The sequence below is a fragment of the Thunnus albacares genome, chromosome 7 (genome assembly GCF_914725855.1).
Source record: "Thunnus albacares chromosome 7, fThuAlb1.1, whole genome shotgun sequence".
NCBI classification, from domain to species: domain Eukaryota; kingdom Metazoa; phylum Chordata; class Actinopteri; order Scombriformes; family Scombridae; genus Thunnus; species Thunnus albacares.
This window is the reverse complement of record NC_058112.1, coordinates 5,013,523-5,028,609: the sequence shown is the minus strand read 5'-3', so window position 1 is coordinate 5,028,609 and position 15,087 is coordinate 5,013,523. Positions and strand designations below refer to the sequence as shown.

General features: G+C 37.7%; 1 protein-coding gene across 2 annotated transcripts in view; it reads left to right on the top strand.

Moving 5' to 3' along the window:
• The window catches only part of nrn1la (neuritin 1-like a), a 102,271-nt gene extending 91,053 nt beyond the window's left edge, over window positions 1–11,218 (top strand). For both annotated transcript variants that reach the window (XM_044356364.1, XM_044356363.1), the window contains exon 3: window positions 3,724–11,218. In XM_044356364.1, the coding sequence (XP_044212299.1) occupies window positions 3,724–4,015 (292 nt within the window). In that variant the 3' untranslated portion in view covers window positions 4,016–11,218. The remainder of the gene's footprint in view (window positions 1–3,723) is intronic.
• The last annotated feature ends 3,869 nt before the right edge of the window (window positions 11,219–15,087 follow it).

Here is a 15,087-nt window from a genome sequence, read left to right as displayed (position 1 = left end):
ATCACAGATGTACCTGGTTGTACCATGAGGAGCCACTCACTCTCTGCTGCCACACGTTGGGTGGTGGTGCGTAAATGATACATCAAAGGGAGATCATGTGTCTGAGGAACATGACAACTGCTTTGGGGTTCAACAAGGGAGCTGCCTTAGTCCATTATTATTCTCACTGTACATGCTGCCACTTGGTGACATCATCAGAGAGCACAATTTATGTTTCCATAGTTATGCAGATGACACACAACTGTACATCTCTGCTGAACCAAATGATGCTGCAGCTATAAACTCTATTAGTACCTGTCTTCTGGCAATAAACAAGTGGATGAGCAATCATTTCTGAAAACTGAGATCCTTCTAGTCAGTCCCAAAACAAAAAGAGAAATGCTGTTTAATAATCTGGGGAAATTAACTCCTAGGATTAAATCTCAGGTTACAATTCTTGGCGTTATATTAGATTCAGATCTAAGCTTTAGGTCCCATATTAACAACGTGATGAAAACATCATTTTTCCACCTTAGAAACATAGCTGAAGTACAACCATTTGTGCATCATAAAGATGCTGAAAAACTGATGCATGTCTTCATTTCAAGCCAACTTGATTATTGTATTGTAAAAAAAAAAAAAAAACACTGAGAGCTCATTTAAAACTATGCAGCTCGGCTATTAACCAGAACCAAGAGGCGAGAGCACATTAGTCCAGTTTTAGCTGCTCTGCACTGGCTTCCTATAACATTTAGAATTGATTTTAAGGTCCTCCTCATCACATACAAAGCCCTTAATGGGCTAGGACCAAGCTACATTTCTAACTCCCTTGTTAACTATTTGCCATCAAGAACATCTTCTGGTGCTGGTTTATTGGAGATTCCCAGCAACAGGTGAAATAAAATCAGGGATGCAGCCTTTGTCAATTATGCCTCAAAACTATGGAATACACTACCGATAAATACCAGGGAAGTCAGCTCGCTAGATATTGTTAAAAGAAACCTAAAAACTGATTTCTTCACCTTAGCCTTTAACTAGCTTTTCTCTTGGTCTGCTTCCCACTTATGCACTACTGCACTTCTTTTAAAATGTTGAATTTTACTTTATTTTATACATTCTATGTATTCTATGTGTTAACTTTTTATTATATTTTATTCTTATTATTATTCAGTATGTATTCTATTTAATGTGTCAGTGGGTTTTATCCTCCACCTTATATTACACATTCTATGTATTATATTCTCACTTTATTTTATCTTATTTTTATTACTATTTTTATCAAGTGGGTTTTATTTTCTGTCTTATGTTACATAAGTGCTAAGGTCAGTGGTTGGTAGGTTTGAGAAAGAAGACTGTGGTGTGTGTGTTTTTTAACCCACTAGGGGTGGGAGGGGTTTTGTTGGTTTTTTTTCCCGAGGCAGCTTCAGGTTGCGTCTGACACAGATAAGACCCACAGTGAGGTTAAACCTGTTGGAAGATGTTCTGGGGTAAACTGAAAGAGGCTTATTTCTGTTAATCACAGCTGGTGGTGAGTCTGTGTCCTTTTGGAAAAGGGAGGTTCTGTTTGCTTATGGCTTCAGAGACCTAGGCATCGATTTATAGATTGTGTACACATGGCGCAATACTTTCTGAGTTATCGCTTATTAGGTCTCAAACTACCACCACTGAAGTACACATTCTATGTATTCCAGTTGCACTTTATTTTATCTTATTTTTATTAATGTTATCAAGTGGGTTTTATTTTCCATCTTATGTTTTTTACATGCTTTTATGTTCTTTTTATGTCTTTTCATGTGAAGCACTTGGTTCTCCTTTCTTTTGTTGTAAAGCACTTTGAGCTGCTTATGTCTATCAGAAACTTAAAGAAAAACTTTAAATGATGAACTTGATCATCAGAAAATAATGCATCATAATTATGAATGAAGCAATCTCTGCCGTGATAAAATCAACACCGGAGCTGTAATCCCATTTGTCTGGTGCCCTGTTGTCCACCAGGTTACCATAACAAAAACTGTAGATTATGTTACATAATGTTAGCTAAGGGGCTCAGAATTAATTTAGTTAGGGTATTATCACAGTTTAGATAACCTACTAATGTTATTCTGTTTATAACCTCAATCACATATGCATAAGAAGCTGCAGTCCGTTATAAAGCTAGCATGACATTAACGTAACTTGCATTGACTTAACCTACAAATCAAAGAAAATGTACCTTGAAAACACATGAAACAATAAATAAATAATAACACACCACAATGCTGGTGCCTCCATCACCCAGATTGATAATCTGTGAAACTGAGAGGGGAGAGATGAGGGAGTTGTCTACCCATTCACCACTACGCTAACTGCTCTGAGAGCTTTCAAGTGTGGCACCAATGTACATTTATGCGCTACACAGTGATGTAAACCCTTCCTTCTTTTATAGTTTCCTAGGCCCTGGGCTGGAAATACACCTATCACTAACCTTAGACAACATAGAACAGACAACAATCTACATTTTTATTGCAGATCATACATTTTGCTCACTAACTTTATAATATTTACCTTGCTCATGTAAGGGGGGGTTATCTTTTCCAATCTTAAAGAAACAGGAGCTAAAACATAGTGTAAGAGAAACTGTATATTGAGGGGCTGAATAAAGGGCCAGTATAAGATAAATAAGGAGTTTTTTTAAAACTTTGAATCATGCAGAGCTACTAAATAAAAATTTCGAGCTGAAATGATCATAATAGGTCCTCTTTAAATGACAAATTACAGGGCCAACAGTCTAACCTTGATCAGGATCAAAGACTTACTATATTACAAATTACACAAAGACACTATCGATACAGATGGATCAGTACACATAGATAATCACTCTGAATGTCAATATAGTTATAGTTAATAATAAAGTCTCTCTCAGATTGACAATACGTTAATATTTACAGGTTTCCATTTAACAGTCACACACTCACCTGGGGGATACAAGCCCGGTCTGGCTTGTTCCTCCAGTGATGGGCTTTATAGATGCATTGTTACCTTTGATACTGGGTAGCCTAGTATTAAATATGAAATATAAAATAACAGCATAAAAATATGAAAATGAAACAAATATGTACACCATACAACTGTCAACTAAAGGTAAATTACTGACAAAATTATATTCTATATTACAAGATTTTGCTATTAGACATAGTAACCATTTAAAGCTCAAATTATGTTTTTAATGTATTGTAATGTAACGTATGTATTTAACCAACCATCACTGGTGGTGGACCTACATACTGCCCAATCAACAAACCAACATTGTCATCCGTAAAGCCTCAGCTATGCTAGAGGCTTTACGGATGACTGTAAAAGCAATTCAGTGGTCGAATTCACACAAATAACACAAGGTGAAAATTTGCCCAGTGGTTAGTCTGTGGTCATACTTTTACATTATGATTAGGAATACATAGCCATTTGCATTATTCAACATTTAGTTAAAAAAAAGGCTGTGAAAAGAATTTATATATATCTGATGATAAATATCTAAAAAAAATATCTGCAGTTTATTTGTGACCGTGTTTGTGGTGAGCAATCATGTTCTGTCTGGAAGTTCCCACCATATTTATTTGTCATAAAAACAAATGGTAACTGTCAAAACTGTCCATTGTTTTGTACTAAATTATGTGCAGATGTCAAACTAACTTATTTTTGTGTCACGTCTGAGACACATCACCTCATGTCTCTCCGTGTTCCTTTTCCTTGTCTTTGTTTCTTCAGGTCATGGGATGAGTTCCATGACTGTGCCAACGTGGCGATGGCCGGCTGTCCGGAGGAAGCAGCAGCTGTCTGGGAGTCTCTCCGCCAGGAGTCCAAGAAGATGCAGTTCTCAGGGAACCTCTACGATATGTGCTCCAACCGCAACAGCCACCCAATAGCCTCAGTCTCCCCACACGGCTCACCCAACCAGGAAGAGATCAACCAAGAGTCTCTAAGAGGGCGTGCCAATCACTTCTGCCCCCACCTTCTCATGCTACTGTCTCTTCTGCTGCTGCTACTGTTTTGGATATAACTACCCCAAAGAAATGGGACTCATGTGAATAGATATAAACTTTGTGTATTTTTTCTTCCACAACTCCATAGACTTTCCACTGTTTTTCCTCTGCTCTGCCAGAGAGGCTGTTTCATGCATATTCTCTGCCTTTTAATCAGTTACTCTGTTGGAAAAACACACAAAATCATACAGAGATACACAACAGGTATACAAACAGACCTGCAAATACACACACAAGCCCCTTTTACACAGCCTGTTCAAGGCGAGAATGTTGCGCCATTAATTCGCCTCACCGTTCTGCTTAAAAGATACAAACAGGGAATGGGGGTGCATTATTGTTCCAGCAGCAGAGGTAGTCACATTGCCAGATCGATGTCTGTGTAAAAGGGACAGCAGACATTGCAGGACTACACATACTAGATGCTAACGCTGTTGTGTTAAACATCATGCCTCTGATTCCAGAACATCGGCATGGTATCTAAATGGTTATTATGCCAGTTTTGTTTGGTTCAGCATAAAAAAGCAAAGCCGGCATAATGACGGATCTTCTTTACAGCATGTGGGATCTCTGTATAAAAGGGACTAAAGTTAAACAGATACTTATAGCAGCTATATGTCACCTGTCTTTATTTCCTATCTCCCTGCATCTCATTAGTATAAGCTTGTATATGATGCTTCCAGGGGGAGTTTGTCTTCGTGAGGGTAATAAGAGCAGAATATTAAGGAGTTCTTGCTTGATAAACCTAAAAAAAAAAGTGACAAGGCCAGATGCTACGACTAGCTCCAGCTAAACTCACTCATTTATCAGTTAATATGAACCATTTGATATTAAACCTTTCTTGGTTTCTATCTACCAGATACCAGATCGACTTAGCAGATGTGGAACATAACTCTAGCTCCCTCTCCGGTTTCCGAACTCTCCGTCTATCAAAGTCCACATCTCTGTGACCAACTACATTAACTAAAAACATGATTGCTAATGAGGAAAAGGTCTTGGACAAAGATCTGAGTTGCACAGTAAGGTTTGACTGCTTGGTTCATTTTGTGGATTGCTTTAAAGATATTGAAGTGTTCTGATTATTATTCTGATTATCTGATTCTTACAGAGTCATGATCAAGATGTTCTTTGTGCTCAGCACTCGATAGCAGTTTACTGTAAGCTTTGAGACCAATCCTGTTGTCAGACAACGTCAATATTGGACAATTCTGCAAAGCCCCAGAAAATGTTGAATGACGTTTTAATGAAAATGTTTAATGGCAACTGAAACAGGTTAGAGAAAGATCATGGTTACAGTTGATAAACTGGCAAATGTTGATTGCAGATCTGTGACAGGATGCAAACTGCAGTCCCCTGCATGAAAGTCAAACTTGCTACAGACCAATCACACCCTTACTTTTAGCCTCACTATATAAAGGACACACTACTTCCTGCATTGGCACTGAACATTGGGGTTCAAGCTGAATTGTGAGGTGCGTACTCATTCAATATGGACATAATTCCTAGGGATATTGAGCTGTAGAGACACAATGAAATAAAAAATATGTTTCCAAGTTCTCATCCTGGAGTCCTGCATTAAATTTACTGTCAACTCTTGCTATTCTGCCAAATACATGCGAAACATAGCTTTTTTATGTATCAGAATAGATGCTCCCAAAAAGGCAATTTATTGAGTACAATTACACGGTTTCGACTTTATGTCTTCATCAGGTAATGTAAAGTCAAAACCGCGTAATTGTACCCAATAAATCGCCTTTTTGGGAGCATCTATTCAGTGGACATTAGTTTTTCCTGATATAGTTTTTGCCTTTTAACCTCTTTTAACTTCTCTTAACTTTCCTTTAAAACACTTAATTTTTTGATGACTCATCCTGCGCTTGAGGGCATAAACATTAATTAAGCCAATCAAATGTGATTATTTGTGTTGCCCAGCTGACTCCTCCAGTCATATGAATCTGCACAATATCAGGGAGAAAAACATTGCTTACAATTACAAATTAAGTTAATTTCTCCCTTGCCCTCCTACCTTGTAATCTAGAAATGTACGTGAGGACGCTCCTCTACTGCCCCAAATCGCCATGGTTCTCTCCATTTTTGTTAAATCACACCCATGTTTGAGTGATTACATCAAATCCCTTAACGATCTGATCAAATTCCTCTGGATATGAAACCATTCCCACATATTCTATTTCACTCAGAAATACATCGAATTACATTAGGTGCCCTGATATTTCATTGTGTCTTTAAAGCCTTCATGATTTTGATTGATATTGATATTCAACCACTCTAGAACATATGTTTGTACCTGTTGCATAATGACAGTGGGTTCCTTAAAGACCTTTCCTCTCTGCTAGCAAAGCATAACTGTGGTGTAGTGACCAGTCTGGTTATACACAAGAATAGAGGTTTTTTAATTTGCCTTGAGGATCCATATAAACTAAATATAGTCTCTCCCAAGAATCCTGGCACAATACAGTGAACAAATACTCCCGTTACTTGGGTAATCACCAGTAAAAGCCCAAGGCCCATCATCTGAACAATGCTTCAGAAACAGAAAATGGAGTATTGTAGACAACTCTCCTCCAAAAAAGGAACTATTGTGCTAAAAAAAAGTCTTACTTTGTTATTTTAATTGTAAAGGTTCTTAGCAAAGGCGTGTGCAGCACTGTGCATAATAAACTCGTATTACACAGACAGTTAGTAGAAAGACATATAGAAAGGATACACCGAAGAAATTAAAGATGATTTAGATTTGCATACAGTCTCAACTGCAGGGCTGAGAAGAAACTGATGAATATGAATAGTTTCAATCAAAGAACAAAACTTGTGGTCCTTTAATGCTCTAGTCTTTTGGACAATGTATACAATTTGACTTTGGATGTATTTGCTGATAAAAAAAAAATATTATCACAAAGAACATACAATCATTTCTTTTTTGAATATTAAACTATGAACAATGGACTTTCATGACATAACAGCTTCCTGTGCAGCAGCTGCAGAAACATGACTTTTCAGCTGAAGTTAAAGTGAAGACAGAGTGTGCTAGAGTTTTTTTTTTTATTTGGTGCTTGCTCAGGTATGAAAACCTCCAAGGTACCTCCTTGGCATCCTCTACTGTAGCCCTACAGTAGGGGACCAATATGTGCACCAGTCAGACTCACAATCCTCTTGCATGCCAAGTGTATTTCATGCTCCAGGAATCATAGTTTGGCCCTGCAGGCCTGCTGGAGCTACTTATTATTCTAAGTGGCTGTGGGTAACAGTTGTTTCTGTCTGGCCCAGGATCAGAAATACTATTAGATTAGAGACAGACAGAGAAAGAGAGAGATGAGTACACCTGGAAAACAAACACCGTTATGCCTAGTTGAGAAGCACTAGATTGAATCCACCTGTCTAGCAGCAAGTGTGTTTTACACAGGGGGCTTTAGGTTGCAAGTTTACTTTTCTTTTTTCACAAAAAAATAAATCAAAGCAGCCCAACTTTAAAGCGTTACGCTAGAATGTGTAGAAGCACAAAACAAAATCCTCAAAGGCTGCAACAGTACGCTGACTCTAAGAGGGGTGGAAATAAATAAAAACTGGTTATACAAAGAGAGTTGTGTTTCACCTTAAGAACTGTTTCAGCCTGTCTACCTTGCCAGTGGCAAATTCATTAGACATACCTACAGGGTTGAATTAATTGTGGAAAGCAGATCTGGAGACAGTTATACAGTGGCTAGATATTTTATCTGTCTTATTCGGTTTGGGACATAAATGTCAAAAGTAAACTTTTCATCAAGAGCTTTTGTTATTCACATACAAGCTAAAACAGAATTACCCCTTTGACCAGTTTTATGTAGATATTAACTCTGGATTTACACACACTCACTGAAACCTGAGGAAAAACTCAGTAGAGATACTGTGAGGAAATCTCACAGGCTAAAGGAACTACACAGAAATAAAGACAGTAAGCTTTAAAAATGGAAAAAACCCAATCAGCCCACAGCATTTTTTTTTTTTACATAAGGGACATCTAGAGATATGCTTGGATGGTTTAAAGAGGCTGCTGTAGTTTTGAACTTTAATTAAACTGACAGAATTAGCAATTAGAGGCCTTAATGGCTGAATCACTAAGGTGCAGCAATCTGAAAAATATCTCCATGGAGCTCAGATAAGGTGTTGTCACTGGAGGCTAAATCTCAGTAAATCATAAACGTGTGGATACGTAGGTTTTAAAATCAGATTGGATGTGTTTGTGTCAATCCATGCCCACAGTGAGTTCAGTCCTCATAACCCCATAGATTTCATCGTTTTATGGGTATATATCTAGTTCAGAGGTGTTGCGTCCATAGTGGTCTGAAATATGAAAAAAAACCCGTCATGAAATCATTTTTATGAGAAGATATGTTTCATGTAAGGCAGATGGGCAAATCTGATTTCACAGAGGTTTTCAATAACGCTGCAGTATAAATGCAATGTTATTGACCAGAGCAGAGCAGGGAATTCTTTTCCAGCACTGCGGTTGAGACTGTACATCTCCTCGCCTCCGGCTAAAGCTTGGTGCTCTGACAAATAGGTTAAATTGGACAGGAAGGACTGCATGAGAAAGAGAAATATTATTAAACACCAATATATCATTGTCACATTAATGGTACAGTACATTTGGTGTTATTACTGTAAGCAACTGATAGTGATGACTGGTAGTGCCTATATCATGCTATTATTAGTGTGAATGTCCACTAATAATAGTATAATAGATTAAGACAACATTTTACATAAAGGCATAGCTTTATGTCACAACAAAGATGTTCCCACTTCCTCTCCTGTGCAAGACTCTTTATTTGCTCTTGCTCTATGATAAATATGCTGATAAATAGGTTGGGGCTCAATCACATTTGATCGACTTTTTCAATCCTTTATCAAAGATTCCCACTCACTAAAATTCACATGATGCGATCCATTAGACGACGTCTCACCACTTTGTTTGTCTTGTTAAGCAGCAAAAACCCAGAGTCCTCCAGCTACTGTTTATTTCTGTTTATTCACTAAGAGACAATCTTTGGCTACAGACACTAGCTTGCACATTAACCAGGACCAACAGTGCATATAATTTGCCGCCAGTGATATTTGTTGCTTCAATTGGTAAAAGTAATGTCATCATGAGCTAAAAATGCCTGCTAACGTAATCTGATTATTTTTGACTTTTTTTTTTTGCTAAAAAGAAAAAAGTATTGATGACAGATAAAGGGTTTGGTAAGAGATTTGATGGCATAGCAGTTTAGCAAATCCAGGTATTTTGCCAAACAGGAACCAGATCCAAAATGGAACCAGCTTTTTGAACCCAACGCTAAATATGTTGGAATTCATTTGCCCACAGCAAATTAATGAATTCCTTACATTCTTAAAGCGTATTCAAAACCTATAGTTTGTTTGCTCTGGATGGGTTGATGTGGATGAGTTCGTAAACTTGGTTTGGTTTCTTTTCACACAGAGAAAAATCAAAGCGAATCCAAGCGAACCAAGATGCATCACTAAAAGCCACATGAGAACGTTCACTAAGCTCATTTGTTAGTTGTGTCTGGGGCAAGAATATAAACACAGGAAGAAGGTCCTCTGGCCAAATATGAATAAGGCAACATACTTTGTGGCTAGTCCAAGACAGATCCCTCTCTGGCTAGTGGATGGGAGCTGTTTAGCTCAAACTTGCAGACTACCTTGTTGTTTGGTTGGATAGAAATAGGGATCATGTTCCTACCACTAACAAACTGCTCCAGAATTCATTTTATGACTGGACCAGTTCCTCAAAGGTTCTTGGTATGGTTTTTTAGGTCCACACCTGAGTTGAATTTTTGTTTCAGATCTTCCCAAACATATAATTCCAAAAGGGAAAACTAACCACAGTCCGATTCAACTGGACTGAACAACTAGTATTGTGAATTCTTTTGTTCTTTTTGCTCTGGAGGAACAGTGCCATCTGATTTTTGCCACAAAGGAATCCAATTTATTTCACTCCCAATCCAGCCTATTGGTGGTGCACCTTGTAAAATGTGATGTAGAGGCTGATAGATGCTGCATAACTTCTCAGCAATGGTCTCAATTGTTTACTGTAATTATTTCTACTGCATTTTTGGAAATACGGTTATCAAGAGTTAGTTAGATTAGACGATTGATAGCAATCTCATGTCTTATACTCACAAATTAACCCCTTGTATCCAGTTTGTTTGATCTGTAATAACAATAACATGCTCTTAATGCATACATAATAAATGGTGTGAATCGAGGAAATAAGTACACACTTTACACACAGCAAGACACTTACCAACTCTGACAAAACAGTGCTTTTATCAAGCAATTTTGAGTGTGAATAAACACAACATAGGCTGGGAGAGACAGGCAGATGGAAATGTAAAAAATTTATGACATTTTGACCAGAGGTTTAAGTGGAACAGCAGGGATCAGTCTGTGACAAGACAGACAGACAAACTCTCACCTGGGTACTAGATTCATATACTCGCTTCCAGCAAGTGGCTGTCAGCACAGCTGTATTTTCAGACTCAAAAGTTCAAACCTGTGGCCCTCCAGTTTTAATCACAGATAAGACAAAAGAGAAATTACTAGAGACTGAAAACTTGAGAAACTGAAGTACAAGATAAGTATGATTCTGATCTATGTACTTCATTGAAGATGCATTTGGTGAAGATTGAGGAGGGTGATGATAGGAAATAATTGTTTTTCCTTTTTTATGTTAAATTTATTGCTAATCTAGAGGAAGAAGAACATATTTAGATAAATCTAAATGCCTCTTCTCTTCGTTTTACAGACACAAATACACCACTCAAATAAATTAAAACAGCTATTTCTAAACATGGGGAGTCTTACAACTTTTCGCTTCATATGTTGCATGACAAGAAACACAGATTGACAATAAGTTTGGTCACATAATATATAATAACAGCTCCATGAATATTAATGTATATAGCAGTAATATATTTCATGTGTATATAGACAATGTCATATACTATATGCCCTGCAAGTGCTACTTTTAAAGCTTTAACATTTTCTATTAGTTGTGCTGTATTTGACACCTCAAAGGCCAAGCAGAATACACATACTGTGTTATTTAATGACTAGTCTAATAGGAAGTTAAAATCCTGTCACATACTGGATTTCCACCTTTAGTCAAATGCACAGTAAACTGTAAAAAAAAAAAAAAAGCAGCTCAACATAAACTCTGTGGAAATATTTAACTCGATTGTTTGTCCTTTTCTCACTATATTGTAGTCTTTGTACAGCAGATGGTGATTGTTTTGTGTGTTCAAGGTTGTGTGTAAGTGTGTGTGTGTGATAGAGAGAAAGCGAAAGAGAGATCACATATCCCACTGTGGTGTAAATTAGCTTGTTAAATTAATCATTTATCCACACAACACGTTGTACATTTCATTGTTACTGATTAAACCACTCTTCTCTGCTGCTTTCCAATCCAACTGTCGCTCTCGAACCTTGTTTGTTTCTATAAATAGCATGCCGTGCTGAGCTTTCTTTGCCTTTATATGTGTGAGAAACAGAACTAAAGCCAGTGTGTACATGTATGATCCTGATACACGTGTGTTAAATCCATGCATACATCACATATCTATGTGAAGCTGAGAGACAAAGAGAGTGTGCTCATGTGGATAAAAAAAACGATCCGGGCTGGCTTTAAAGTGGCACTGCTGTTGCTGCTCGGGGCTTCCCATCAAACAGAATGAAGATCCAAACATCTGGGATCATGGATGAAGGGTTGACTTTTCCAGGGATGAAAGCAGGAAGCTACACAACAAAAGCTCTGTGCACATACAGATCATATGGCTGTATCTTCTGTGGACAGCAACAATAAGCTCTGTGTTGTACATCTGCACATACAGCTAAGCATCTTTTCAAATGGTGCATACACAGCATTTTCTACTCTCGAACTTTATCTGTTTGTGAAAATCTTCTGTATTTGTCCTTGGCAGTCTTTTGTTATGTCTGCTCCCTCTGCTCTTCTTGCAGGTATTTCATCTATCTTTCCATCCTTTTAACCATCCATATGTAGTATGTTTTGCTACCTTTATAGAAAATAATTAAACTGGTGCTGACTGACTAATTGATCTGGTGCTGATTGACTAATCTCTCTCTCTCTCTCTCTCTCTACATATATATATATATATATATATATATATATATATATATATATATTTGAACAGAAGTTAATTTGCAAGTTAACATTGGGACAGGGACACATTTTAAGGGAAATTCTAACTTTTATACATGGTTTGAGGCAGCAGGATTCTGCGATTTATTCAGTAGAGTGGAGACACCTTGGCTTATATGGATCTTCAAAGTTGTGCACTCTCAGTTTTAGCAGTTTGCATTTCTTGTGTGCAAATTCCAAATGAGAGAAGAGTTCAATTCTTCGGATTTGACCTGAACATAAAGTGTTGTCCTGTTAGACCCCTCTAGTTAAAGAATTTTTTGTTTTGATCATTTTGGCCATCATTCCTATCAGTAATATTAATATCCTGGGAACACAGCAACATTGTAAAAAAAAAAAAAAAAAGGCCAGACGGGGGAAAGTGTTGTCAGACAATCATATATTTTGTGTACGTTGTAAAAATCACAGTTTACAGACCGACTTCCTGCAGCTTTGACCATAGTTTTGTACGTTTTCATGTGCACTATGAGGATTAATATTGACAGGTTGGGTGCACTCAGTTTTACTTCCAGATAAAGTGATTTAGATCATCTGGCTAAACTGTTAGCTTGTGTACAACCTGTCTGATCATCTGGCTGTTTGTGTTTCTTGACCTGTTGTACTTCATTGTAGTGATGTGCACTTGTTCTAACCTTTAAATAACATTACATTATTTCACGCCATTGTCCATTGGCTTTCTTATTTGTCTACTAGTCATGTCTGTGACATAACCGAAAGATATGGGAATGTCACTTTTGAAGTATGTTAGCTAAAAAGTTGTTAGCAAGTGCCTTCTGTTATGGGGTTTGCTAAAACAGGTAAATAACATCACATGAGCATAGTGCACAGGACATTAGGATATCTATTTAACTCAATGATTATTTTGCACCAATAAATCTGTGCCTCAGTGTTCTTTTAGGTTTAAGGGTTCAGCATGCTTCAAACAAATTAGTTTGTATGAAGTGTTAAAGCTGTTTCAAAAAGCCACACTTAAAGACAACATGTCAAGCCTGCCATTGTAGGTTCTGGTTACCAATTAAATAAACAAAATGCAATGTGTTAATTAGTGAGCTTTAGGTGCTCGTTGACAGATTTTGTCACCTTCGAATAGGGCTAGGCTAGCTGTTTCCCCTCGTCACCCACTTTATGCTAAATTAAGCTAGCTTCCTTATATTTAACAGACAAACGTAAGAGTGGTATTAGTCTTCTCATCTGACCCTCCGCAAGAAAGCAAACCCTCAACTTTCACCTCCTTAGGAATCTTCTGGAGGTGTCATGATGTTGAAATTAGGCAGAATAAGGTAGGTTACTCCACAGGTTTGAGACTTGATTACAGAGGATGCTTCTAAAAAGTTTTTTTTTTTATTTCTCTGACATTTCAGATTAAAGCACCACCTGACAGCTCAGCATGTTTGCAGCTCCAAATGGCTGCAAGAGATAACTGTATAATTTCGAACTTCAATACCCAGAAATCCTTTAAGGTGGCATCAGTAAGTAGCACAATGCTCCGGTCTGTGATGCTTTATACCAAAGGAGAACACAGTAATGAAGGCAGTAAAGGTCTTACATTGCTGAGTGTGTTTTTTTTCTAGACAGAGAGCTGCTCTCTCTGCTGTGTGGAAAACAGATTGGATTTCATTCTTAAAGGGGACCCATTATACTTTTCCTTATTTTCAGTCATATATATAATGTTACAATGTCAGATGTTCATATTAAACATGGCCAAAGTGTCAAATAATGAGGTAAACGTATGTAGAAGTACTCCCTGTGTGCAACAAGCCCTGGCAAAGTAGAATAGGTTGTTTACCTGTTGGAGGTGTGCTGGTCATCTGCAGTTCTTCATCAAACATCATCATCACTGTGGCTGCTTCTGCTTGTACTATTCCTCCCTGCATTATCTCTCACTGATCCGCTGAACAAATAGCTTCAAATATGTCCATATGTTGTTGTGTCAACCAGTTTTTAGTGCAGCTAATGAAGCTCTGCTAATTCAGTGAGAAGCACGTTTCACTTCCTGTAAATTCTTTACAATAAAAATCTCCCATTATTGAGTCATCTAAAAGCTTTTAATATGAAAAAGTAATTGCAGGAAATGTTGAGATTTCATCAGTGGCAACAGAACTCTGATGTGTGCCCCTTGGCAGTTTCTGTAAAGCTGGCCAACCAGAACAGAGTGGGCTCATTGAGAGGGGGGGCTTAAAGAGACAGGGGCTAAGACTACCTGTAAGAGACAGAGGCTGAGCTGAGGGGCTGCATAAAGGGTCAGTATAAAATAAATAAGGAGTTTTTTTAACTGTGAATCATGCAAAGCTACTCCAGCGGAGTCCCAGAATAAAAATATAGTGCTGGAAATGAGCATAATAGGTCCCCTTTAAATTCCGATTCTTCGTTTCCTGTGACCAGAAAATCACATCCAACAGTAGACGTTTGTTTAGGAAGACATGGGGGGTCTGCTGCAATTTGCAGGGATTGGACACACATTTTGTTGCAGCCACACAAACTTTATTCTCAAAAGTAAGATATATTTGTCACTTAAAATCACAATTAGTGCTTCACACAATTTGTTTGGATGGATAGTTGAAAGTAATGTCTATTTGAATTTGGAGGTCATACTGTGCCAATGAGCATCAAGGAGTTCTGGCTGAACATGTTTGGAACAAAGCAGAGGAAGTGAACTTACAGCATGTGCCTGACGATAATGAGTACTACCAACTGAAAGGGAAAACATTCTGCTGCTTTCTGTAACAGCAGCTGAATATCAGCACCCATGCTGAATACATGGCCTTAGCTGGACTGAATTTTCTCTCTTCTCACTTCGTGCTTGAGTGTTTTCTGCAACTATCTAAAGATGTCACGCACGGCATGTTGTGTTATTTCCTTGAAAATAACAGCTAAGGTTCA